This window comes from Globicephala melas, chromosome 15 (assembly GCF_963455315.2).
Source record: "Globicephala melas chromosome 15, mGloMel1.2, whole genome shotgun sequence".
Classification (NCBI taxonomy): domain Eukaryota; kingdom Metazoa; phylum Chordata; class Mammalia; order Artiodactyla; family Delphinidae; genus Globicephala; species Globicephala melas.
The window spans coordinates 35975249-35987268 of record NC_083328.1 but is presented as its reverse complement, the minus strand read 5'-3'; the positions used below and the strand labels follow the sequence as shown (position 1 = coordinate 35987268).

Here is a 12020-nt window from a genome sequence, read left to right as displayed (position 1 = left end):
TGTACAGCGCTGGTCACGTGGGTGCCCGAATCACGTGGGCACGCCTCAGCTGAGGGTCACGTGCGCCCGGCCAAGCTCTAGGCCGGAACTCGCGCGCGGAATCCGGCGCCTGCCGCTTGGTTGGGCTCAGGATGCGCGGCGGGCAGGGCGCGGCGCGGGCCCCGGTGATCCAGTTCACCAACTGTCGCATCCTGCGGGGCCGGGCGCTGCTCAGGTGGGCGCGGGCCGGGGCCGGGGCCGGGGCTGCCCTGGTGGGCTCCGGGGCCGGTGATGCGAACCTCCGCCCCGCTCTGTGCGCAGGGAGGATCTGTGGGTGCGCGGGGGCCGCATTCTGGATCCGGAGAAGCTGTTCTTTGAGGAGCGGCGCGTGGCTGACGAGCAGAGGGACTGCGGGGGCTGCATCCTAGCGCCCGGCTTCATCGACGTGCAGATCAACGGTGTGGTCCGGAGCCCGCGGGGCGGGGACCCAGAAGAGGAGCTCTGAGCACCGTGTGATCCCCTCTTGTCTGTACCGCAGGTGGGTTTGGCGTTGACTTCTCTCAGGCCACAGAGGACGTGGGTTCGGGAGTCGCCCTGGTGGCCCGGAGGATCCTGCCGCACGGAGTCACCTCCTTCTGTCCCACGTTGGTCACCTCGCCACCGGAGGTTTATTGCAAGGTGAGGTCAGGCTCCCGGCCTCCAGTGAAGGAGGCCCCAGGAACACCCAGCCTCTTAATTTTCAAATCTGATCTCTTTCCCTCACGAACACCCCTTGGCCCTTGAGTCTGGCCTCACCTGCGGCCTCCCTCCACCTGGGCTTGGGGGTCCCCTCCCCTGGGCTTTCTCATCCAGGTGTTCCTCCGCCTGGTGTGCCACTGCAGGTCTGACTGTCCCCATGGGCTTCCGCATTCGCTGCCTCAGCCACCTGCCATACGCCCTCCCCACCCTGCAGTCTGGCCGCCTCCAGGCACCTCCTTGACTATGGCTGCTGGGGACTCTGTGATTGCCACATCCTTAGTTGATCATGCCCCACCACCGATCTGTGGTATGCGGTGCCAGTGGACAGCTCTCCAGGAAGAAGCTCCATCGCCTGCCCCAGGCTTCCTCTGCTGGTCCCGCATGCACCACCACACTTCTTTCTCATCTGCAAGTCTTGGGATTCAGTTGTCCACAGTCCATTTTTCTTTTAAGTTTTACTTTGTACGCAGGTTCTCCGGTTTTGCTCTTTGCCACGTTATGTTATTCGATCTTGTTTTCTCTGTTTGTATATTGTTCTGTTTCTCTGAATTTCTGAATTGTAGCTGGCACACAACATACGTGTTTGCTCCTTAGTATTTACCCTTTTCTTAAAAGCATGGGTATTCCTTTATTCGAGTACCATGGAGTCCTTGAGTTTTGGGAATTAACACGGTTTCCTTTTAGTCTACCTTTTATGTTCTAGTTTTGTAGTTTTTCTCCAGACCAGGATCCATCCCAGGATCCTGGATTGTGTTGCCTGCTGTGGGGTCCCCTCCTGGGTGTGTGCACGCAGACTCAGAGCCTGGAGCTGGGGGAGGTTGGCTGTGGACCCGGGTTCGGTCCTGGCCCCCTGACTTCGTGTATCGTCTCGGAGACTCGGGACAACGTTATTTGTTTCTGAACCTCAGTTTTTTCAAGCCTTAAGTAAGAATAATAACGGAATGCATCTCTTAGGATTGGGCGCTCAGCACTATGCTTGGTTCATAGTATGCCCTTGGTAAATGTCAGCTATGGACATCTTTCCGGAAATTTCCCCGAGTCTCCCACGACAGAGTCAGGTGTCAAAAACCAATCTCATTTTCCTGCTGCAAACTGGCCCCTCGTTCTGTGTTTTCTCTTTCAGTCATCAGGCTGTAATTTCCCTGCCCAGGATCCAGGAACATGCCTACCCTCTTGCCCCCCCTTCTTTATCCTCCCCTCTCCTGGTCCCCAACAGTGAGGCTTAGTGACTCCTAATCCAGTCTCCCAACTGCTCTCCCAGCCCTGGGTCCTGCCAGAGTGGCGTTTCCTAGGTGTCAGGCTCCGCACAACACTCATGTTTCCCCCAACCTCCTGCAGGGTTGACCAACCCTCCTGAGCATTCCTTCCCCACCTGCATTTCAGCCATTCGAGGCAGCTCCCTCTTCTGCCCCCAGGCTCTCCGCGTGGAAGGCCTCTGCCTCTCTCTCTCCGTCCTGTGTAGCTCCTCTGCTGCGCGCTGCCCATGCCGTGCTGTCACCCGCTGCCCTTGATTTCAAGCAGCACCTTCGAGCATCATGATATGAACTGTGGGGCTTCTTCCATAGGGGAAGGAGTTTTGGGCCAGTAGGGCTTCTGTCTTACGTTTTCTTCCTGTCACCCTTCATAAATGCTTACAGGATGAAAGCCTTGGGAGGCATAGAGTAAACTGATTTATGGTGGAAATCGTGGAGGGCTTTGAATATGAAAACTTTGATACCAGTATCACGTTAGAAACCAGAGAACTGTTCACTTGGATGTCCCCACACACGCCCCTCCCTTCGTTCTGCCCCATCTCCCTCCAGGAACGTTTCACAGTGGGCGGAAACAGATTGCTACTTTGTCAGAAGTTCTTCAGGTCCACTGAGACCACCTGCTCTTTTTCTGGGGTCTCCTCCTCCAGTCTTGCCCTTTCCTACCCTTCCAGGAGGAGGGTCTGAGCGCGTTGTTCTCTGCTTCAGGTCCATTGTCTGCTGAGTCAACATCAGGCACCTCCTCAGGGTGGCAGCCAGGCCCTTTCCTCAGGCCCCAAACGCCCTCTACACTTTCACCTTTTCCACTGCTTTCCTGCCTTGAACGTGCCTCATTCCCTTCATCTCCAGACTGTTCTGTCTACTCAGTGCTTTCTAGCATTCCCTTTTAAAACTCTGTTCTAGAAAAACGCAGCCATTATTTCTTTTTTTAATTTTAATTTTTTTTTTTTTTTTTTTTTTTGGCTGTGTTCCGTCTTCGTTTCTGTGCGAGGGCTTTCTCTAGTTGTGGCAAGCGGGGGCCACTCTTCATCGCGGTGCGCGGGCCTCTCACTGTCGTGGCCTCTCTTGTTGTGGAGCACAGGCTCTGGACGCGCAGGCTCAGTAGTTGTGGCTCACGGGCCCAGTTGCTCCGCAGCATGTGGGATCTTCCCAGACCAGGGCTCGAACCCGTGTCCCCTGCATTAGCAGGCAGATTCTCAACCACTGCGCCACCAGGGAAGCCCTAATTTTAATTTTTTAACCCTTTAGTGAACTTACGTGTATCACACGGCTTGTTAGGAAAAACAGCAGCCCTTTGTTCCCACCAGTTCCCACCTAGAGGTAATCACTTTCAACTCAGCTGACCCTTGGAATTTGCTCCCGTATCTCTAGAAAATGTGCTAGTACTCCTGCTCAAGTTTTTGGTTTAGGGCAGCGTAAGTGTTGCTTTCCACCAGGAAAGATAAGAGTTAGCTTTCTGTTAGCCCTTTCAGGCCCATCTCCTGCCCTCCAGCCCCCCAATCTCCCCAGAGAGTCACACAAGTGACATTGCCCCTGGTGTCCAGATCCGGGCACAGTGTGGCTGCGCCATCGGTGCCTGAGCTCTCTGGCCACCAAGCCCTGCTTTTGCCTCTTGCTCTGCCTGGACTGCGTGCCCTCCTACTGCGCCAGCCCTGCTTCCTGGGCCTGCAGCTCAGCGAGGCCAGGCTGGTCATCCTGTCTAGGTCCAGACCCTTTGGTGCGCAGCCCGCTGCGTCCTAGCTTCTGTCTGACGGGGCCCTTGAGGGCCTTTGTGCCATGTGCCTGCCCCCTGCTTGGGAGCTGTCTCCCCGCCTCTAGGTCCTCTCAGGCAGGGCAGGTTTGCATCCCTGGGCACCTGTCATTTCTTTCTTTTTTTTTTTTTTTTTTTTGCGGTACGCGGGCCTCTCACTTTTGCGGCCTCTCCAGTTACTGAGCACAGGCTCCAGACGCGCAGGCTCAGCGGCCATGGCTCAGGGGCCCAGCCGCTCGGCAGCATGTGGGATCTTCCCGGACCGGGACACGAACCCGTGTTCCCTGCATTGGCAGGCGGACTCTCAACCACTGCGCCACCAGGGAAGCCCACCTGTCATTTCTTGATGTGCTGTGCTTTCCCGTGGTTGGGGCCTTCGACCATCTTCTAACACCTGAGGGAAGGCCAGCAGGGGCTGGGCTCTGAACTCTGACCTCTGACCTTGACTGGGCTGTGACCTCTGGGTGCTGGGCCGTGGGGGGCAGGGCTTTAACAGCTGGTTCCCCCCAGGTCCTTCCTCAGATCCCCGTGAAGAGTGGTGGTCCCCATGGGGCAGGGGTCCTCGGTGAGTGGCTGACCCCTCTCCCCACCCCTACCCTGGGAGGCTCCTTGGGGACCTGTTGGCAGCCCCTTGCCTTCCAGATGCCCAACTGGGGAGGGAGGGCGGGCAGGCAAGAGGGGCCAGGGTGGGGGCTGCAGGGCAGGGGGCCTGCTGGAATCATCCCCTCCCCTCCCCCCAGGGGTGCACCTGGAGGGCCCATTCATCAGCCACGAGAAGCGGGGTGCACACCCCGAGGCCCACCTGCGTTCCTTTGAGGCCAACGCTTTCCAAGACTTGCTGGCCACCTATGGGGGCCTGGACAACGTCCGCATCGTGACACTGGCCCCCGAGTTGGGCCGCAGCCACGAGGTGATCCGGGCATTGACGGCCCTTGGCATCTGTGTGTCCCTAGGTAAGGGGGTGTGTCATCACCTTGGGGGCCAGCCCATCCGGGGTCCTGGGCTGGGTGCCGAGTCTGAGTCTGGGTCGCCGCAGGGCACTCAGTAGCTGACCTGGGCACTGCGGAGGAAGCCGTGCAGAGCGGGGCCACCTTCATCACCCACCTCTTCAACGCCATGCTGCCTGTGAGTGCCACCCCAGCTCCTGGCGGGAGGGTGCAGGGGTCCTGCTGTTGCTCAGCGCCCCCCGCCTGCCCCTGCCCAGTTCCACCACCGTGACCCAGGCATCGTGGGGCTCCTGACCAGTGATCGGCTGCCCCTGGGCCGCCACATCTTCTACGGGATGATTGCTGACGGCATACACACCAACCCTGCCGCCCTGCGCATCGCCCACCGGGCCCACCCCGAGGGTGAGCGGCCATACAGGGTGGGAGCCAGTAGGAAGACCAGGCTGGGCAGCTCCTGAGGCCCCTTCCCCTTGCAGGGCTGGTGCTGGTCACTGATGCTGTCCCTGCCCTGGGCTTGGGCAATGGCCGTCACACGCTGGGGCAGCAGGAGGTGGAGGTGGATGGCCTGACAGCCTATGTGGCAGGTGAGTGACCCCTGTCCCGAAGACTGCCGGAGTGAGGATAGCCTCTCAGCCCCTCTGGTGGGATATAAGAACCTGGGTGTCCCCTGCCGACCCATTGGGCCCTCGGGTGGCCCAGTGTGCCTGGTGCCCTTGGCCTCCCCAGAATCTGCCCTTTCTGCTCTCAAGGCACCAACACACTGAGTGGCAGCATAGCCCCAATGGATACCTGCGTCCGGCATTTCCTGCAGGCCACAGGTTAGTGAGGCTGGGGTGCGTGTGCCGCGTGTGTGTGCGCGTGTGTGTGTGTGAGTGTGTGTGCTGGGGCAGAGGCTACATCTGGGAGTAGTTGGAGGGAAGAGTGGGGACCACCAGGGCCTGTCTGTGTCTGGTGGGGTCCCCAGGGGATGGGCACTAGGAATGTGGCCAAGGTCCCGCCTGCAGGAGCTCATGGCAGAGGGAGAGGGCTGCGAGCAAGCGGATGGCTGGAACCCACAGTGACAGGCACTGAAGCCACGGCACCCGAGGGCAGGGCCTTGGCCTGGGGCCTGTGGAACTGCAGGATTGGCAGGTGCAGAGCTGTGGAGGGCAGTGGGGTGGGGGCAGCACTCCAGGCTCCAGGGTTGGGCTGCTCGGGGGCCTCTCAATGGGGTTGGCATGTTTTTGGGGAGGTGAGGAGGGTGTGTCTGGCAGAGGCTGTGGTGGGCCAGGCCCTGTGGGGCTCTTGGCAGTGCCTTGGGGCTGGGATGTCATGCAGGGGGCCGGGGGTGGGGGGCACCGAGGTCCAAGGTGCTGTTTGGAGCCGCAGGGAGACGAATTGGGAGGCACAGACAGCTGTTGACCTGGCTTGGGGGGTGAAGCAGGGGATGGAGAGAATTGGGGTACCCAGCAGTATCCTCAGGTTGGGGGGAGGGGAGGGCCTCATCACCCTGCTGCGGAGTCTTGGGGTGTGACCTTAGGATTTGGAGCTCTGGGGCTGGGGAGGGAACCCTGCTGGGTACCCTCTTCCTGCCACTCACCCATCCCAGCCCTGCAGGGACCTCACTGACAAAATGCTCTAGACCCAAATGTCTGCAGGCCCCTCCCCTTGGCTTCCAAGGAAAGCACCCCTCCAGAAAGGAGGACCCCAGGCATCATGAGGCCACCCAGGACTCGGTGCTCTGCCGCTGCACCCCCACCCCCGGCCCTGCCTGCCCTGAAGTCAAATGGCAGAGCCAACCAGAGGTTGGGGGTAGTCACCCATTTGTGCTCCCTGAGCAGGCTGCAGCGTGGAGTCTGCCCTGGAGGCTGCGTCCCTGCACCCTGCACAGCTGCTGGGCCTGGAGAAGCACAAGGGGACCCTGGACTTTGGGGCCGATGCAGGTCAGCGCCCAATGAGGGGCGGCCTGGGAGTTCCTGGGAGGCCTGGGACAGAGCCAGGGAGGCAGGTGGGCAGGAGGTGGGCTCTTCCCCTCACCTAGGTGGCTTTGCCTGGCCAGTGGCCTCGGTCCGGCCCCCCTTTCCCATCCGGTAGGCTAGGCCTTCTGGCATCTGAGATGGGCCAGGCAAGGGTCTGCGGGAACATTGTTGGCTGTTCTCTGCTGCCCGGAGTCTTGCTTCTGTGGCCTCAGTCTGTGATGGGCTGGGATGTCCTGCACAAGTCGTGTGCCGGGCCTTGGTTTCCTGCACCCGGGCCTTGGGGTGGGGACGGTGGCAGCCCTGCCCCTGCCTGCTTCTCACCACCCACCTCTGACCCAGACTTTGTGGTGCTCGATGACTCTCTCCACGTCCGGGCCACCTACATCTCGGGCGAGCTGGTGTGGCAGGCGGAAGAAGCCAGGCAGTGACTGAGGACCGCCGCTGGAGGGGATGCCCAACCCCAGCTGGACACTGTCGGCTGGGCCATCGAGGAACTGGTCTCCAGAGAGTGGTGGGGGCCTCGGCCCGGAGGCGGCTGGCTTGGATAAACATGTGCCCCGTCGGGACTCGCCTGGTCTCTGAGTTTTTTGCTTCAAAGTGGGGCTTTTGCTGTTTCTGTCCTCACCTTGGTGGCTGTTGGTGGTGGTGGTTGGGGCTGGTGTTTGTGGCTCAGGGTTGGGAGTGGCCGGATTCCAGCTTCACCCTGCCTGTGGGGTTTATGGGGCTCAGTGGGGGCAGCAGGTCCCCTCTCTGTTAGACAGATGTGTCTGAGGCCTGCAGACCCACAGGCAGATGAGCTAGCTGAAAATGAACAGAGGGCAGGAGGGGGAAGCCATGGACTACAGGAAGGGGCTTGGGGAGTGATTGTTCAGCTTCAGCAGTTTGCCTATGGGGCTGAGCTAAAGGGTAGGTGCACCTTGGAATGTTTAACAGGAAAGAATGGATCAATGGTCATGGAGACAAGTTAGGGAACAGGCTGGATGGAGCCGAAGACAGGAGGGGCCTCGGGTGGGCACTGCAAAGGGTTTGGGAGGCTGGTGTGTGCGGGTGTCCTGTGGGTAGTTCTCTGTACCCCTGAGTTGGGTGGGCCAAGTGGAGGCCCAAGGCCACAGCGCTGGACCTGGACACGGCACCGGGCACTCCTCTCCAACCTTCAAGAGGAATCTGCACTGGCCTTGGGGCCCCTGGGCTGACCCCAGTCAACTTGCCCAACCAGAGTTTCTACTGCCTTGAGCCCTCAGGATAATTGAGGCTCCATTTCTTTTGGCTTCTTTTCTGAACAGCTCTACTTCCTGACCCAGCTCCTGAGTGGGTAAAATGATCCGCTTGTGCCCTGGTGTTTACACAGCTGTGGGTGACCCTGCCTGGTGCTGGTAGGCAGCTTGGGGGTCCTCGGTGTGTATCCTGCACCCTGCCACTGTGTTTGTCCATTAGTGTCATCCTGCAGCCTCCGGTGTCCTCAGCCTTGGCAACAGTCCCCCCACATTGGGAGCACAGGCTCTTGGGCTCCCTGGGTAGGACAGCTTTTTTTTTTTAATCTCTGCATTTTAATTAATTTTACTTATTTTATTTTTGGCTGCACTGGGTCTTTGTTCCTGCATGCAGGCTTTTCTCTAGTTGCGGCAAGTGGGGGTTACTCTTCTTTGTGGTGCGTGGGCTTCTCACTGCGGTGGCTTCTGTTGTGGAGCACGGGCTCTAGGCACACAGGCTCAGTAGTTGTGGCTCTCAGGGTCTAGAGTGCAGGCTCAGTAGTTGTGGCGCACGGGCTTAGTTGCTCCACAGCATGTGGGATCTTCCTGGACTAGGGCTCGAACCCGTGTCCCCTGCATTGGCAGGCAGATTCTTAACCACTGCGCCACCAGGGAAGCCCAGTAGGACAGCTTTGAGGCAAGGCGGGTGGGCTGTAGGGGGCCTTGCTGGCTCTGAGGACAGCCACGACACAGGCGTTGGTGAGCCCCAGGTCTGGGGTTGTTGTCTTGACTTCCGCCCATTTGGGTCCTGGGGTAGGCACCCCTCTCCCCCTTTCACACAGGAGCAGCCCTTGGTGCAGGAGGTCATGGGGCACCATTGTACGTGGCCGGGCCACTGCCCCTCCTGCCTCTGCCTCAGAGCCACTAAAGGAAGTGTCTCCAGGCCCAAGGTGACAAAAACGGTTGCAGGTCCCAGCTGTGTTTGATGGTGAATAGGCTGGGAAGAACAACCATGTGATGCAGGCCTGAGGGATGGCCTGGGGTGGGGGCCACCTGCAGGAGCCCAATAGGGAGGAGCTTTTACAGTACCCACCAGTGCCAGGCCTCCTAGTGCTCTAGCATGTACTAGTACTCCTTCCTTCTGTCCACATTCCAAAGGGGTTCCTGTTTGTCATCCTTATTTCTCAGCTGGGGAAACGGGGGCACCAAGTCCCAGAGCTGGTGAGCACTGGGGTGGGGACGTGGCCTGGCCTGCCCAGCTGCCGGGCCTCTGTTAACCCTGCTACCATGCTGCCTCTCTGGGTGGAGAATCACAGAGGGGCTAGTTGAGATGGTGGTCAGCAAGAGTGACACCAGGGAGAGTGGGAGTGAATGCTGGGCTGGAAGCGAAGGGAACTGCCCCACAAAGGCCCAGTGCACAGGCTTAGTGTGTTGGTGGAACACAGATGGATGCTAGGGCTGGAGGAGGAGGTGACCTGGGGGCTTTAGTGGAACCACAGCGTGGGGAGCTGGGCCTTGCAGTTGGCCTGGGAGTTTGGATTTTATTTGGGGTGTGGGGGCAGCCACTGGAGTGAGTTTGTTTTGTCAAATATATGTAACATTCACCATTTTAACCATTTTTAAGTGCAAAGATCAGTGGCATTAAGTACATTCACATCCCCATTATCATCTCCAGATCTCCCCAAAGGGGAACTGCACCAAGGACACTCCCACTCCCACCCCACCTCCCCCAGCTCTGCACCCACCTCGCTCGCTTTGGTTTTGAGTTTTGAGTCTGCTGGGTTTTATTTTTTTATTTTTTTGCAGTACACGGGTCTCTCACTGTTGTGGCCTCTCCCGTTGCAGAGGACAGGCTCCGGACGCGCAGGCCCAGCGACCATGGCTCACGGGCCCAGCCGCTCCATGGCATGTGGGATCTTCCCGGGGGCACGAACCCATGTCCATCAGCAGGCGGACTCTCAACCACTGCGCCACCAGGGAAGCCCGACGCTGCTGGGCTTTAAACACAAGGATGCCCTGGCATTTTAAGTGCTCCTTCTGGTTGCTGGGGGTGTGGGGGTAACAAGGAGACCCTGAGGGACTGGCTGTCGGGTGGCAGTGGGGCCAGAGACAAAGTATGGGGACAGGCTTGCTCTGGTGTGGGTGTGGACTGGGGGGGCGGGGGAGGTGACACCAGGTGTGTGCCTGAGTCACTGGTGGGTGCGGGCGACTTTCACTATTTGGAGAAGCTGGAGTGGGATCCGGGGAGGTGACCTGGGGGCTCCCAGCTTCTCTTTCGTGGCTTGTTTGGGTGTGGGTGGGAGGACTCAAGGGCCCAGCGTTGGTAAGAGAGGCTCTGCAGGGAGGTGCTCAGCCCACGCAGCCGCCGCGTCGCGACTCCCCTGGGTGGGGGCGGGGGACACCTGGCTGCCGAGCCTGGGTGCTGCGAGGCTTCCACTGGACGCTTCTGGACTGTGCCGAGCGCCTGCGGTTCGAGTTGGAGTCTCATCGCTGAGGGGTCCCTCCCGAAGCCTCGGGCTTGTCATCGGGATGACGGGCCTCCTAGGCCCCGAGCTCACCAGGCACCGTGGTGGGCCATTAATGCGCTCGGGGTCGCACGCGGATTCGTGCAGGGGTTCCGGGTGGTCCCGGCCGGAGAAGTCCGTTTGGGGGTTGGGGACCGACTTACGGGCCACGCCGAACCGGGCTGTGCCTGAGGGGCGGGTCGTCCACAATGAACCTGGTCCAACCCGCTACGCTGCGCGCCCGGGCTAAGAGGACCTGCAGGTCCGGGAAGGGGTGCGGCACCCGCTGACTCGCTCGCCCTGTGCGGGGCTCCTTCCTGTGGGCGGGCTTCTGGCTCTGGCCAATCTGGGCCGCCCTGCGGAGAGCCGCGCCTCCCCCGAGCGATAGGGGTGCGCGGAGCCCTCTGACCCAGTTTAAGGGCGGCCCAGCGCCCAGACCCGCCCGGCCCCGCCTCTTTGCGCCTGTTCCCTCTCCGTTCCATCGCCTGCCTGTAGAACCCCCTGCACCACAACCCTCTTTTCCACGCCCCTCTGCCCCACTCCCCCACCGTTAACAGCTTGGTGTGGTTCTTTACAACGTGACCCTGGACTTGTTTCCACATTTATGTCTTTGTTTTACAACCTGGGATTGCACTGTTTTGTTTTTGTTTCGGCCCGCTGTGTGGATTGTGGGATCTTAGTTCTCTGATCAGGGATCAAATCGACGCCCTCTGCAGTGGAAGCGCAGAGTCTTAACCACTGGGCCGCCAGGGAAGTCCTATACACTTTTAATACTGCTCTAACATTCACTATTTTTTTTAATTGAACAACGTGAAGTGGAGAGCTTCCCAGGTGGGGATGCGTGGATCTGTCTCACTGTTTTAACAAGGTACCCAGTGTTCTCTAAAATGGATGTTCCTTGACCTAATAACCAGATCCCACCATGGACCAGCTGGGTTCCTCCCCACCCACCCCAGCTGCCCTGGGGAGGATGGACCCTGGAGTGATGCACAGGGAACTCTGCGGATTCTGATGCTCAAGTGTATGTAAAAGGCTGAAGGGGGCCCTGCCTGGGCACTCCTTTGGGCCCTGTGGGTTCCTCCTCCATCCTGTGGCCACAGAAGGGTCTTCTGTATTAGTTTCTTAGTGCTGCTGGAACAAATTACCACAAATTTAGTGGTTTAAAAAGACATAAATTATTTTACAATTCTGAAGGTCAGAGTCAAAAATAAACCTCAATGGTCTAACATCAAGGTTGTGGCAGCTCTAGGGGAGAATCTGTTTTCTTACCTTTTCCAGCTGGTACATGCTACTGGCATTCCTTGGCTCATGACCCCCTTCCATTGGCAAAGCCAGCAATGGCAGTCCAGTTTCTCACATTACATCACTCTGATCATGACTCTTTCTGTCTCTTCCATCTTTAAAGGACACTTGTGATTATATTGGCCCTACCTGGATGATCCCCTGATTTTTAAAATTTATTTATTTTATTTTTTGGCTGTGTCGCATCTTAGTTGCGGCACGCACACTCTTTGTTGCGGCAGGCTCTTCGTTGCAGCACGTGGGCTTAGTTGCCCTGCAGCATGTGGGATCCCAGTTCCCCGACCAGGGATTGAACCCACGTTCCCTGCATTGGAAGGCGGATTCTTAACCACTGGACCACCAGCGAAGTCCCTAATCTCCTGATTTTAAGGTCAGCTCCCTAGCAACCTTAATTCCCCCTTT

The 12020-nt window shown here is 58.9% G+C and overlaps 1 protein-coding gene across 3 annotated transcripts; it reads left to right on the top strand.

The window, feature by feature from the left end:
* Positions 1-33: 33 nt before the first annotated feature.
* On the top strand, positions 34-11581 carry AMDHD2 (amidohydrolase domain containing 2). Of its 3 annotated transcripts, XR_009559110.2 has the most exons (13): positions 34-214; positions 301-437; positions 518-657; positions 4228-4282; positions 4458-4670; positions 4754-4842; positions 4922-5066; positions 5141-5248; positions 5414-5482; positions 5669-5795; positions 6485-6586; positions 6962-7995; positions 9658-11581. XR_009559110.2 is itself a non-coding variant. In XM_060285221.1 (12 exons), the coding sequence occupies exons 1-12, from the start codon at positions 132-134 to the stop codon at positions 6978-6980; spliced, it is 1287 nt and encodes a 428-aa protein (XP_060141204.1). In that variant the 5' UTR covers positions 34-131; the 3' UTR covers positions 6981-8673. The 3 variants fall into 3 exon arrangements, 2 of the variants coding, with proteins under 2 accessions (XP_060141204.1, XP_030704429.1); XM_060285221.1 differs by lacking the exon at positions 9658-11581 and having other exon boundaries at positions 6962-8673; XM_030848569.2 differs by lacking the exons at positions 5669-5795; positions 9658-11581 and having other exon boundaries at positions 6962-8673.
* Positions 11582-12020: the final 439 nt, after the last annotated feature.

What these genes read in the sequence shown, in the direction of transcription:
- AMDHD2 (XM_060285221.1), top strand. Translation starts at nt 132, where the DNA reads ATGCGCGGCGGGCAGGGCGCGGCGCGGGCCCCGGTGATCCAGTTCACC. An exon ending in CCATGGGGCAGGGGTCCTCG is followed by an intron (nt 4,283 to 4,457) that starts GTGAGTGGCTGA and finishes CCCTCCCCCCAG; the next exon opens with GGGTGCACCTGGAGGGCCCA. An exon ending in TGGCATCTGTGTGTCCCTAG is followed by an intron (nt 4,671 to 4,753) that starts GTAAGGGGGTGT and finishes GGGTCGCCGCAG; the next exon opens with GGCACTCAGTAGCTGACCTG.